The 12,718-nt window shown below is 43.0% G+C and overlaps 2 protein-coding genes across 3 annotated transcripts; both read left to right on the forward strand.

Annotated features, from left to right (window-relative positions):
- The first annotated feature begins 3,126 nt into the window (after nucleotides 1–3,126).
- Prp3 (pre-mRNA processing factor 3) lies at nucleotides 3,127–5,930 on the forward strand. The gene is made up of 5 exons (XM_078193094.1): nucleotides 3,127–3,558; nucleotides 3,641–3,852; nucleotides 3,920–4,706; nucleotides 4,787–5,144; nucleotides 5,232–5,930. The coding sequence occupies exons 1-5, from the start codon at nucleotides 3,411–3,413 to the stop codon at nucleotides 5,629–5,631; spliced, it is 1,905 nt and encodes a 634-aa protein (XP_078049220.1). The 5' UTR covers nucleotides 3,127–3,410; the 3' UTR covers nucleotides 5,632–5,930.
- Nucleotides 5,931–6,554: 624 nt separating this feature from the next.
- Nucleotides 6,555–12,502, forward strand: LOC144475846 (peroxidasin). 2 transcript variants are annotated; one of them, XM_078192165.1, is made up of 8 exons: nucleotides 6,555–6,739; nucleotides 8,872–9,643; nucleotides 10,038–10,465; nucleotides 10,661–10,908; nucleotides 11,485–11,734; nucleotides 11,816–11,934; nucleotides 12,002–12,161; nucleotides 12,227–12,502. In XM_078192165.1, exons 1-8 carry the CDS (start codon nucleotides 6,684–6,686, stop codon nucleotides 12,303–12,305), a joined length of 2,112 nt encoding a protein of 703 aa, XP_078048291.1. In that variant the 5' UTR covers nucleotides 6,555–6,683; the 3' UTR covers nucleotides 12,306–12,502. The 2 variants fall into 2 exon arrangements, with proteins under 2 accessions (XP_078048291.1, XP_078048292.1); XM_078192166.1 differs by having other exon boundaries at nucleotides 6,663–6,739; nucleotides 8,858–9,643.
- The last annotated feature ends 216 nt before the right edge of the window (nucleotides 12,503–12,718 follow it).

Here is a 12,718-nt window from a genome sequence, read left to right on the forward strand (position 1 = left end):
CGTATTCGCGCCCGTACGTGTGCGCGCCGCCTGCATACGCGGTTGTGCACACACCCCCTCGCGTCGCGTCGGTGTTGCTCCCCTGCGGGCTCTGTGTGCGTGCCTTTTCCGGAACCGAGCAGAAAAAACCCGTCTACTCGGATAAATTACGAATGAAACTCGATGAGAGAGCTGTTTCGGTATGCACGCGATGCAACGGAACGTAATTTTTATTGTCGAAACGCATGACCCGCGGAACGACCCGGAATGCGGCTATTGTCTTATGGCGGCAGACAGTGAACGGTGTGCTCGGTTCTTTCTCGCGAAGAAATATGCGCTAGTTTATCCGTGGCGATCTGGACGAATTGAATAATTAACGCTTTGCGGTCGAATTACTGAAAATTCAAATACGACGCGAATAAATATTCAAAAGGAGAATAAAGGGTCGGAGAATAAAGGTCGGAGAATATTTCTAGAGTTCTGCTATAGCTGAACGTTAAGCTGTCCAATTATATATTTATGCCGAAGCTACCAGTGCCATGTCGGTCAATTATTCACAATTTATTTAGTTTGTAAAAGGTACTGTCTCTTGTAATTAATGGAGACAATTTTCATCTCGCAAAAGAGATCGTATTACGGTTTTAATACTGTATAAGTCTACGCTAAGTCTGGATCACTAAATCCAATTAAAGTACTCGTCCATCCATCTAATCTATTGCACGTGTTCGGTATATTCGCTTTGAACGTCCACCTAGTTTTTGGCCGAGCAAAGCTTCCCTCGGTCAACGCGAACGCAACACGGTTCCCGGGTTCGGAAAATTACTGGCGAAGTTTAGCGAGTTACTCTAAGCCTATTTGACCATTTCAAGCAGATCGACGAGACCGTTTCTTCGCCTGTGGTGACCCGATTCATCGCTTATAGCGAAACGTAACGAAGGCTTTTACGTAACTGATATTGTTCAACGGGGCAAAAAAACCAAGGTCCGATTTCTTCGTTTCAATTAACAGGAAAGTTTTCGAACAACAACTTGAAATGAAGCAAATGCGGTCCACGGAATTGGCCTCATCGGTCACCAGGGAAGCATGGTACAGTGTAGTTCCCTCCGCCATTCTCATTTGTGGTTATCGGTCCACTGTTATTCCGTTTGGCCTCGGCGCTGCATTCGACCCTTACGCCTTTATATATTTCATTCTAACAAGGTTACATTATATTGTACGGCCGCCTACAATTAACGTGTCCCGCCGACGTATTTTACCGAGATCCGTCTGCCCTGTTACGCCCACTTCCGGTTATGAATGCCGCGAAATTAAAAGCTACGAACTTGACAAACCTTAACAATCTGCACTTCATTTATTACGCAGTTTAGTAGAAACTCTGCCCTCCCCGATTAAAAGAAATTATGTAATTACTTTTATGTTATTTTCGGATAAAGATAGAATAGAAATTTAAAGACAGAAAGCGTTGTCAGAAAAAAAGAATCCTCGGCTTAAAATGCACGTAGGCACGGCGCATAAAATGCCGCGTCGCGATAAAACGACCCTGTGTATATATGTATATATCTATCTATACATATATATATATATATATATATACGTAGCCAGGGATTTTTTAGGATCATCATTCACTTGCGCTACCTTGCGGATTTACATCGCCGCTTTCATCTAAAGTTACTATCGCAGAACTTTACGTAAATCTAGATTTATTACATGCGGATGACCTCTCAGGAATTTCTGTCGTACTCCGTAGCAACAGATGTCCGGTGTTTAAAGAGCTCTACTCAGAAGTTCGCGCCGGGGCATATCTCCGTTCCAAAAGGTTGCGGACTACCGTAATTATTACGTGTCACGGCGTTGCTAAGTTGATAGAATGGACGCAGAAACTGATGATGCATCGTCGAGGCTTTTACCAAAAGCATCTCAAAGATTTTCGAGGATCCTTACCGCTGAGGAAGTGGCTACGTATTATTACGTCTCAATTCAATTTGTAATCCTTATAATGTGAAACAGTGTCTGCTAACAGAATGGTAAAATGTTTAAAAAATTTCTTTGGAATATAACAAGGCACCTAACAGAAGGAATAATTGTTAATTCGAATTTTCATAAAATACTTCATCGATATCTGTGCTCATAAAAATTCACGAATACACCTCGATATTGGTTGTGTAATAAAATTCTAATACTAAAACGGTTGACATCGCAGGTATCGAAAATTAAGGATACCAGGTGGCGCCACCGATCTGTCTATGGAATTACAGTATCATAAAATTCATTCGAATAACTTTAATACAACATACGATCACAGATAAATTAATAAAGCCTGTAATAAATATTACAACTGAAGCCAATTAGTTAAAATTGACAATACAGAGCAATTAAATTAATAAAGATAAATGTAACAGTTTAAACAATCTGAGATATTGAAACTTACCAAGCTGGAACGAAGTCGAAATTAATAAATTTCGATTTTATGCGTATTATTCTGTTTTCATTTTTCTCTTCTCATCACTCATCACATGAAATGTTAGCCACGCTTTTTGTTGCATCATAGAAATAGAGAGAACTATTAATATTAACAAAGAAAACTAAGTAACTTTGGAAGCTGTTGAATAATGTAACACCCACTTAACTTTGATCCTGCGTAGTGCGTTAATTGCGCAGAAAAATGCGCAGGGCTCTATTTGCGCAGGATAATGCGCATAATACGATCCTATAACTTTGTGCATTTGATTTAAATTTGAATTTGTTTATAATGTTTCGCTTGAAATAAATAAAAGAAGAAAAGCATAAATCCATTGCCTCTAAATAATATTAAGCGCCGTTATCGGAAATAGAGTATACCCTATACTCGATTCTAGTTAAAAGTCCTAAATTTACGAGTTGTCAATAACATCGAATTAAATCAATTATCTCTAAATAATTGGAAATATTTTGATATAAATAATTTGATCTACATTGTAGCTAATTCTATAAAATTTGGTAAAATAGTTTGAACAAGGCGCAAATAAATGTCATATATGCGCCCTCTGTCGTGGACAAACGGAATCGCAGTCTAGGGAAATATTTGGGGGCATTTCTAATCCGTCGAAACTGCGTGGACAAGTTGGTTCAAGTGCAAAGTAACTAGGCGAATAACTAAAATAACAATTGCGATATTTGCAATGTGATGTCGGAGATATTTAAGTATACTTGCCAACGTTTAATTAGGATATGAATGTTGTACAGTAAACAAATATGTATCATGACAATTCTTTTTAAAGAAACTACTTGTTCGATATTTTGCGAAGTGTATGGTATCTGTACTTCAATGGAAGTGTAACTGATATGTTGTACATAACCTTGTAGTTCCTAGAGGTTATGATGTGCAGTTGATTATTTTCTGATAAGTTGTCGGTGTTTTTAACAAATAAATCCGCACCAACGAAGTTAAAAACATGGCGTATTTAACGAGAAAAGAGATTGACGAAATGAAACCGCAGATTGAGAAGGCGGTTCATAAATTTCTTGGCTTCGGGGAGCCTGCTATCGTTACCACGGCTGTCAATTGTATTACCTCTGGCTACGATAAGCGTAAAACTGCGGGTTAGTATTGTTATTAATTCGAATAACGAAGGTACAAATTTTCTAATACGAAAATGTTAATATAATCGATGTTTTTTTTCAGATAAACTATCCGCTTTACTGGAGGACAAGAAGGCTTCAAAATTAACTGAAAAAATCTTTGCCATATACGATGATGCCAAAGCGGCACAGAAGAGTAAAAAACGGAATCATGTGGACGATAAAGACAAAGAAAAAGAAGCTAAGAAACCTAGGTTTAGGGACGATGAAGTGAAAAATGAGAAAACAACGGAAGCACAATTATCTGCGGATAAGGTAAGTAGGCTGCGTTACTGTGTAAGCAAAACATTGTATCCACTTATGAATAACTCTATTTGTGCAGATACGACAAATGATGGCGAACGCCCAAAGAGAAATTGAAGAACGGAAGAGGGCATTGAAGGCCATCAAACAAGAAGAGATAGCTCCAGTGAAACCATTGCTTAAGTCACGAGATTCATTACCAACAGTAGGTAGCATGTATAACCAAGGTCTTTTAAGTAAAACAGATTCTGACAAAGCACGAAAAATTGCTGCGTTACAAGCTCAAATCAGAAGTAAACTCAGCTCGGGACTGCTCGGCAATGTCAGCGTTCCTGACAAGCCAACTCCGCTAATCCTAGACGAATCAGGAAGGACGGTAGATATAACAGGCAAAGAAGTTCAACTGACGCAAGTTGTGCCAACATTGAAGGCCAATATACGAGCGAAAAAACGCGAAGAATTTAAAGCACAGTTACAAGAATCGAAAGGTCCGGAAGAAATTCAGGACACGCACTTTTTCGACAATAGGATAGGCGTGAAACCCGCTGTGCGCGGTAAACGTACATTAAAGTTCCATGAGCCGGGAAAGTTCCAACAGTTGGCAGAGAGAATTCGTATGAAAGCCCAACTGGAGAAATTACAGAATGAAATTAGTCAAATAGCTAGAAAAACCGGTATAAGTTCGGCAACTAAGTTGGCACTTATAGCACCGAAAACAGAAGCTCTCAGCGAAGATGTGCCTAACGTGGAATGGTGGGACTCTGTTATATTAACAGGAGGATATCCGAACGAAGATGAGCCTACAGCAATTAAAAACTCTACTATTACAAATCTCGTAGAACATCCTACGCAAATGCGGCCACCGAGTATGTATATTTTACGAAGATCTAGCCGATCGCAGAGCGACTTCAATTTAGCCACTGCTAATTCCATTTATTTTTTACAGCCGACCCGTTGAAACCAATCTATATGCCTGTATTTTTAACGAAGAAGGAACGTAAAAAATTGCGCAGACAAAATAGGCGCGAAGCGTGGAAGGAGGAACAAGAGAAAATCCGATTAGGTCTCGAACCGCCGCCCGAACCAAAATTACGAATTTCGAATCTTATGAGAGTGTTAGGTACAGAAGCCGTCCAGGATCCGACAAAAATAGAAGCTCATGTTCGACAGCAAATGGCTAAGAGATTAAAAGCACACGAAGACGCGAATGCAGCACGACGATTAACCGCTGATCAACGACGTGAAAAGAAGGCTAGGAAACTTAAGGAGGATACTACCCTTGGTGTACACGTGGCTGTTTACAGGTACGTAAAGGAACAATATAAATTACAATGTTTACCAATGTCTTTGTAAAAAAAAATACTGTTAATGGTTAATATTATTTTTTATAGAATACGCGATCTACTGAATAACGCATCGAAGAAGTTTAAGGTAGAAACGAACGCGAAACAGCTTTACCTGACTGGTTGCGTGATGCTTTTCCGCGATTGCAACGTTGTCGTAGTCGAAGGAGGTGCGAAACAGCTGAATAAGTATAAACGGCTAATGATGCACCGCATCAAGTGGGAGGAGGATACTATAAAAGATAACGACGGGAACGACGTACCCAACAAATGCGTCCCAGTATGGGAAGGGACTAGCAAACAACGCCACTTCGGCGAGATTAAGTTTAAAGTTTGCCCGATCGAGAAAATGGCTCGTGAGCACTTTAAGAAGCACCAGGTCGAGCACTATTGGGACCTAGCCTACAGCGGAGCTGTTCTCGACAACACAGACGATATTCGTTCTTAAAACCAGATTTTCTAATTCGAGCGATGAATATAAACACGCTGATGTAAATGCGATCATAGGTAATTTTAATACCATGTAATTAAACAATCGCTAACGAAACGTAATAGTAAGAAGATCCAAACTGTAACTAAACTGTGGCAGATAGAGCGAGAATAAAAGTGCTCAAGAGAACTCCGCGTAGAGATCCTTCTTAACTGCCTCTAGGAACCCTTTAGATTTAACAGAGTATTCAACTGATATGTGAATTGAAGATAAACATTTTTATCATCCAAAAAAAAAAAAATAATAAATTTGTTGTATAAAAAGTGTGATGAAATTTTTGATTTCTCGCGCGACGAAGACAAATACCGAAACGTCGAAAATTCTGTGAAAGCAAAAGTCACCTCAGCTCCCTTTACTCTCGTCTAATCCTAAAAAAAAAAATAATCGCGCAAGAGATCGAGCGACCTCGGCGCAGAGGTCAATCGTTCGCGTTGCTCTTAAGAATGTTCATCCCGTACCGACATTACGGTCAAGCCCGTGAGTGTTAATTAGCATAGCGCAATGACATCGCGATGCCAACGCGTGCCACGCCGCGAACGTACACACACAGGGTGCATAGGCCGCGCGCAACACTGTATTGTATCTGGGAAGATGCAAATGCACTTTTGAGCCTTGAAACTGCACGTCCAACCGCGACTACGGACAACGGCGTCTATGAAAGGTGAACCTTGGTCTCGTTCATAATACCAATCCGACTGGAGCAGCGATGCACTTTTACCGTCGCATCTAAGTAAGTGTTACGCGCCGGTATATTGTTGACACCCTATATTACTGTGATCCTTACGCCGCGCGAGCCCCACTCTTTTATCCGACCGGACGCGCAGAGGTTTTACTTTCGTTCGAGGATCGGTCTCAGTTCAGGTTTGCCGCTACATGTTCTCGTACATGCCCGGCGCAGGGTCTTGCGAAATTCGCCAAGGCAAATGAATTCTATCGCGTGCTGATACACGGACCGATTGCTACCTTCGAAACCATCGTTCCCAACGAGCGAGAGAATCATTTTGGGGAGAATGTCAACGTGCCTGGAACGGCGATCGATCGATCATGTATTCGTCCTCCTGTCCCGGTGAGTCTTTTCTGTCTTCGTTCTATCGGGCAAACGATGCAACGCTTACACGGGCCATTAAGAAATTTATGATTGCTTTCTCAGACGATTAACCATCCGTCTAGACGCTGACACATCGGCACCGCGGTGTAATCGATTTCTATTTGCGCTTTCCTAATTAACGAAATCCCGCGTTTTCTACTTGGAATTTCAAATTTTATTCCCGCGGGTCACGTGACGCGGAGAAACAATCAAACGCCCGTGGTTTCTTACTTTCTTTCTGCTAATTATTCGAACTCGGCTGATTGTTTTCTCGCGAGACTCTAGTTCGCGCGGATAACAGAAAATAAAGTCGGCTTTACAATTTCTGCGGATTAATATTTCTTAGTTGTACGAGACGAGCGAACTAAGATCGGAGCTTGAAATATCTTCTCTTTACAATAACATGAGAAAATTTGCAAGAGGGGTAAATATCCGTGCCAAGGAAACGAAAAATCGTGATAGAATTTTTTCCGAAGGTTGAATTTCCAGAAATTTCAAGGTCAACGGTGTTATTTCAAGTTCTGATTCATTCAATTAATATTGCTTGTACGCTTCAACTTAAACGATAATTAATTACTTTTAAACAAATTCCGTTAGTTTGAAAGGGTCTCTGAAAACGTCTTTTCTAAATTCACCTCCACGAGATCGGCATTCAAAAATCGAGATACTCATTCATCAAAGGATCGACTTGCCAACAAAAGAGCGAACGCATTGTAAAAAAAAAAAAGTAAGAATCGTTCTCAGCGATGAGTCACAGAAAAAAAAATGGCGCCCATTTGCCTACACGGTCTCCTAATCATGGGAGCACGAGTTACGTAAGGAAATCACAGAAGAACCAGGAAGGCGTCTAAATGTCAGACAGCGATCCTTCGATCCCCACTTAAGGTCGCATTAATTTGTTCGCGATCCAGAGCCCGTTTACCACTATTGGCGCGATCGCAAAGAAAAAACCAACGGAACGAACACCGACCCAGAAATTCGCTTGCGGAATCTAGGCGAATCAATGAATGAACTTAACGCGATAAGGGTAACGGCGGGACGGTCGTCGAGATTCGGGCGAAAAGATATCCTCCGCGCAGACAAGGTCTTCGGAGTCCTCCGTGAAAGTTCGCCGCGGATCCCTCGTGATCAATGTTGAAACGGATCACGCGACTCGTTCAATATCGGTAGACCTACATTCCCCTAATAAGGAAGCCGGCGTTATCTCGGAGATCATGCGAATCTTCCCGTCCCCGAAAACCCATCGCACGGAGGAGAGCCAGGCTTCTCTGTCGCGTTACCCTAATTCGTTTCGCGCGCGTACGTAACAGCGGCGAAAAAAAAACCGCGTAATCTACATGGGCCGAAACCGGCGTCTGCGCTTTTTTAATGATTGATCCTATCTCATCATTGTCAAGTTAGATAATAAGACAACTGTTGAATTTACATGACAATTATTAGGTAACCTCAAGGTGTACCGTAGGATAGATGTTAGAAACAATTTCTCACGAGTTCACCGGTGGGAGAGGTACACAACGTTACCGCGGCGACATCCACTTCTCGGATAATAAACTCTCACGTTGCCGATGCTGAAGGGTCTCGTGTCTCGGTACACGGGTCCGTCGCAGATTACAGCTTGTTATCTCGTGATTCTGCTTCTCTCACGCTCGAAACACCGAGAATCCAGTAATCTTCGCCGTGAAACAAAACGGGCGGGTGATCGCGATTTTTTCAACTCGCGAATAATGATCTCGATAGCACGGCCGTAAACGGCACCAATCTAATCGTGGCTTGTTTCAACTTCTCTTCCATTCCCACGGTACTGAAGGTTATGGTATTTCGTGCAACGCTATTATTTAACAACTTCATTAAATGCAGGAGGATTACTTGAAAGATTACTCTTCAAGGGACCGCGGTTGCTGCATGATCCTCGTTATTTGATGTTGAGCAAGTCCTTTGAAGTTCTTCGAAGTTCTTTGAACTTCGAAGTCGCGTCGCGGTTTCGCAACCCTTCGCCCTACAATATCAAATCGTATTAGCGTCGAAGATTTCAATTAGACTACGTAGTGAACGACTTCCAGCTACGTGTAAGAACAAATTTATATTTCCTATCCTTAGAATCCGATTCGCAGATTCCTCGTTGCGTTCGCACTGGTCGAGGGTGCGACCCTGCCGTCGAGCATGTTGTTGGACCTGAACAAGCGTACGAACGTATCGATGCTAAAATATCATCAGGCCGAGCAAGCAATTCAGAACTCGCACACGCATTTGAATCATGGCTCCCCGTCGTACTTTCTGAGCGCGTCCCACGAAATTACCGAGCACGCGCAAAACCTTTCGAGGAAAGCTCTACGAATCGAGACGATGGCGATGATGTTGGTGGAGGCGTTGAACATGACGTCGAAAGAGGCGTCCTCCGTGTTGCCTTCGGTAGCGGCCATCCATTGCCCCGACACGTCCACATTTTTGCAAGTGATGGCCGGCTGCAAAGAATTCGACTCGCGGTACAGAACGCACACCGGCAGGTGTAACAACGGCCTGCACCCTATCTGGGGCGCCTCTCTAGAGCCTTACGCAAGATTTCTAGCGCCGGAATACGTGGACGGCGTTTCTTTGCCACGCACCAATCTGCCCAGCGCCAGGGAAGTCTCGTTGAGAGTTCATTCCGGGGGCTTGGACCTTAAACACCCCTACTTGATGGCGCTTACCGCGCTGTTCGGCCAGTTTCTGGTCCACGATCTTGCCCACACGCCGAAAATGGAACTGCCTGACGGTGCGAAACTGAAATGTTGCAATGTGGACTACGAGCACTTCCATCCGGAATGCTTTCCCATCCGCGCGGATAACGCCATAGGGTGCATGGAATATTCGAGGTCGGCGCCGCACCCAGGAAACTCGTTTCAGGTAACGCATTGTCTCTCGCGAAACGTCTCTCAAACGTAGCTAAAAAGAGACCTCCTTTAACAATTGCGCCACTAAGGTAACGTAACGTGCGCTTACAATTTTCCTCTAGCATTTTGCGTATGTTCTTACCGATGATTAATTAATTTAAAAATTGATCTTCGTTGATTATAAATTATCTTCAAATTTCCTAGAAAATGTAAAGCATGTTAGGCATAAGAGTTAAAGAACTTTTCGCGAGAAACGTGAAATCTCAAAGCATCCTTACCTGCGGCAGAATTGTTCAGAACCTCTCCGAATGTCCTAGCAACTGGGTCAGATCCTAAGTTAATCTAAATCAGCTGCACACAGCTTTTGCGTTTAACGAGAGCGTGTAGGAAGTAACATTTGTACGTAGGGCTGCAAACTGGGTCCCCGCCAGCAGATCAACCAGGCGTCCTCCTACTTGGACCTGTCGCCGGTTTACGGTAGTTCCGAAGAAGTGGCGAGGACCCTGCGATCCGGGAAGGGCGGTTTGCTGAACACGCAGAGGAAGAATCTGCCCATGCCGTCACCGAAGTACGAAAGTTGCCGTAGCGCCAGCAAAGCTTTCCCGTGTTTCCTTAGCGGGGACTCGCGGGTAAACGAGAACCCCGGTCTCACTCTGATGCACGTGCTTTTTCTACGGGAGCATAACCGAGTCGCAACAGAGCTGGGACAACTGAATCCTCTCTGGGACGACGAGAGACTCTACCAGGAGGCAAGAAGGATCGTTATCGCGGAAATGGAGCATATAACTTATAACGAGTTTCTGCCCGTTGTTCTCGGCGAGGCGGCCCTCGACAAGTACGTGCACCCTCTTTCCTGACATAATTAATTTCACGGATTAACAGGCTCGCGCGAAAAACGAACACGCCCGCGTTCCGCCTGGTTCCCGGACTTTTAGTCGGGCCGCGGCGGCGTTTCTCCGCGAGAATGATAATTAGCCGCCGCCGCCGCCGCCGTCGTCGCGTGTGCATTATTGTTACGGTATGATTCCAGGTATCAATTACGGTTGACACACCGGGGATACTTTCGCGGCTATGATACAAGAACGGACGCGACGCTCGCGAACGCCGTCGCGTCGGCTGGACTCTTCTTCGTGGCCGCGCTGACCCCGAAAACCCTCGACCTAGTTGACTCACGATCGGCGCTAAAGTCCGGAGAAAGATCCTTATTGTCCGCCTTCTACGCTCCGCAAGAGTTTTACGAAGCGGGGGCTGTCGATCGTCTGATCGTCGGCGCCACAGGTCAGTCGATTTATTAATTCGTATATGGTCGTCGTACCAGTTCTTTTCATAATCTAGGCACTGCCTGCGTTCTCGACGTTTTATTATCGTTGCAAGCTTTCACCTGACCGCTTTCGGATTTGTTACCGTACGATTATTACAGTTATAAGGTTATGCTCGCGAGACGCGATCGCTATTGGCGTTTTTATGACGTAACGCTGTCCAATAACTATTAAATTTAATATTAACTATCTATGTTCTCTTCTTGCTGTATATATTTCTATATTTATCGCGAATGAAAGGAACTTTTGCGACTACCTGGATGCATGTCGCTCGTAAGATTTGAAACAGCTTTCCTGTCGCATTTTGATCTGCAAAAAAAAAACAAGACCGAGATAAGTCGTCTACTTCTCAATGATTACCGCATCATGATTGAAGCGATCGAAAGAACAAGTAAAGTTTTAACTTAAACAAATCGCAAGCACGTGTTTGAATGCGACTTAATTAAATAACACCGCAGTCTACTACCGACACGTTGTCCCATGAGAGCTTGGTTTTAATGGCGATCTAGGATGCAAGATTTAATTTCCGTGACAGCGGGACATTCTAGGAAGCCATTACCGCCGGGATTGAATGAAATCCTTTTGGAACGATACTTCCACGATGGAAAAAGCAACGATATCGCCGTGGACTACGCCGCGCAGGTGATACAGCAAGGACGTGATCACGGATTGCCGCCTTATATCAGATGGCGGTCGTTCTGCGATTTGCCGGATATTAACGACTTTGAAAGTCTCAGGGGATCGGTGGCCAAAGATACTATAGAGAAACTTCGGGCCGTTTACAAGTAAGAGAGACGAGCGTTTAACGTGATGTTAGTGTAATCAAGAATTGGAATAATTTTCTGTCATTAATGTTCGACGAATAGAGACGTGCAAGATATAGATCTTGTGACAGGAGCACTTTCGGAGGCAACCGTCTCAGATTCTGTTCTGGGACCGACATTTCTCTGCTTGCTGGGTCGCACTTTTCGCAGCCTTCGTTTTGGTAAGTAAAATATTAGAAAACTGTGCGGCACTGCCATTCCATTAATATAATTATATGCATTAAACAGGCGACAGGTACTGGTACGAAAATGCGAACACGCCGGGCTCGTTCGCGTTGAGTCAATTAGAAGAAATTCGGAAAGTTACAATGGCGCAGATCCTGTGTTACAACGGCGACAGAGTGCACCTAATGCAACCCAGAGCGTTCCTTTTGCGAGATCGTTTCTTGTAAGTCTAGCATTTATACAAAAACATCGTGATAAGTAATTAATTGATGGACTCTTCGCTTTCAGAAATAATATGATAAATTGTACGATACACACGAGCGCGTCGCCAAATCTTTCGGCTTGGAAAGAGAATAAGGTCTCGTAAACTTTTCCTTAGCGGCTTACGCATGATAATATGTCCTTAATTGTACATAATGAATCCTAATTCTAGCTACTATTAATTGACAATATAATATAATTAACGTTGTCCCTAATAGTAGAAAAGAGTAGACACTGCACTATTTCTAAGGTACGTTCGAACATTGTATACTGAATTCAGCGAAAATCTTGTGAAATTTTTTATAAAACGTAATAAATGTTACACTTATCGTGTTAAATATATTATATAGAAATTTGATAGATCGTTGGTCAATGTTTTAATTATTGACGTGGACAATGTACGATTTATTTTATAAACAATCCTTACTGTATTCACGTCCATTCCAAATTCGTACTCCTCCTACCTCTTCTCATTTTTCCATTTTTTATCTCTGCAAAAATAAATTAATATTATTACTG

This window comes from Augochlora pura, chromosome 10, assembly GCF_028453695.1.
Source record: "Augochlora pura isolate Apur16 chromosome 10, APUR_v2.2.1, whole genome shotgun sequence".
NCBI classification, from domain to species: domain Eukaryota; kingdom Metazoa; phylum Arthropoda; class Insecta; order Hymenoptera; family Halictidae; genus Augochlora; species Augochlora pura.

Coding starts and splice junctions, on each gene's coding strand:
- Prp3 (XM_078193094.1), top strand. CDS start 3,411: ATGGCGTATTTAACGAGAAAAGAGATTGACGAAATGAAACCGCAGATT. Junction 3,559..3,640: donor CGATAAGCGTAAAACTGCGG/GTTAGTATTGTT, acceptor GTTTTTTTTCAG/ATAAACTATCCGCTTTACTG. Junction 4,707..4,786: donor TACGCAAATGCGGCCACCGA/GTATGTATATTT, acceptor TATTTTTTACAG/CCGACCCGTTGAAACCAATC.
- LOC144475846 (XM_078192165.1), top strand. CDS start 6,684: ATGTCAACGTGCCTGGAACGGCGATCGATCGATCATGTATTCGTCCTC. Junction 6,740..8,871: donor GTATTCGTCCTCCTGTCCCG/GTGAGTCTTTTC, acceptor TCCGATTCGCAG/ATTCCTCGTTGCGTTCGCAC. Junction 11,735..11,815: donor AAACTTCGGGCCGTTTACAA/GTAAGAGAGACG, acceptor TTCGACGAATAG/AGACGTGCAAGATATAGATC.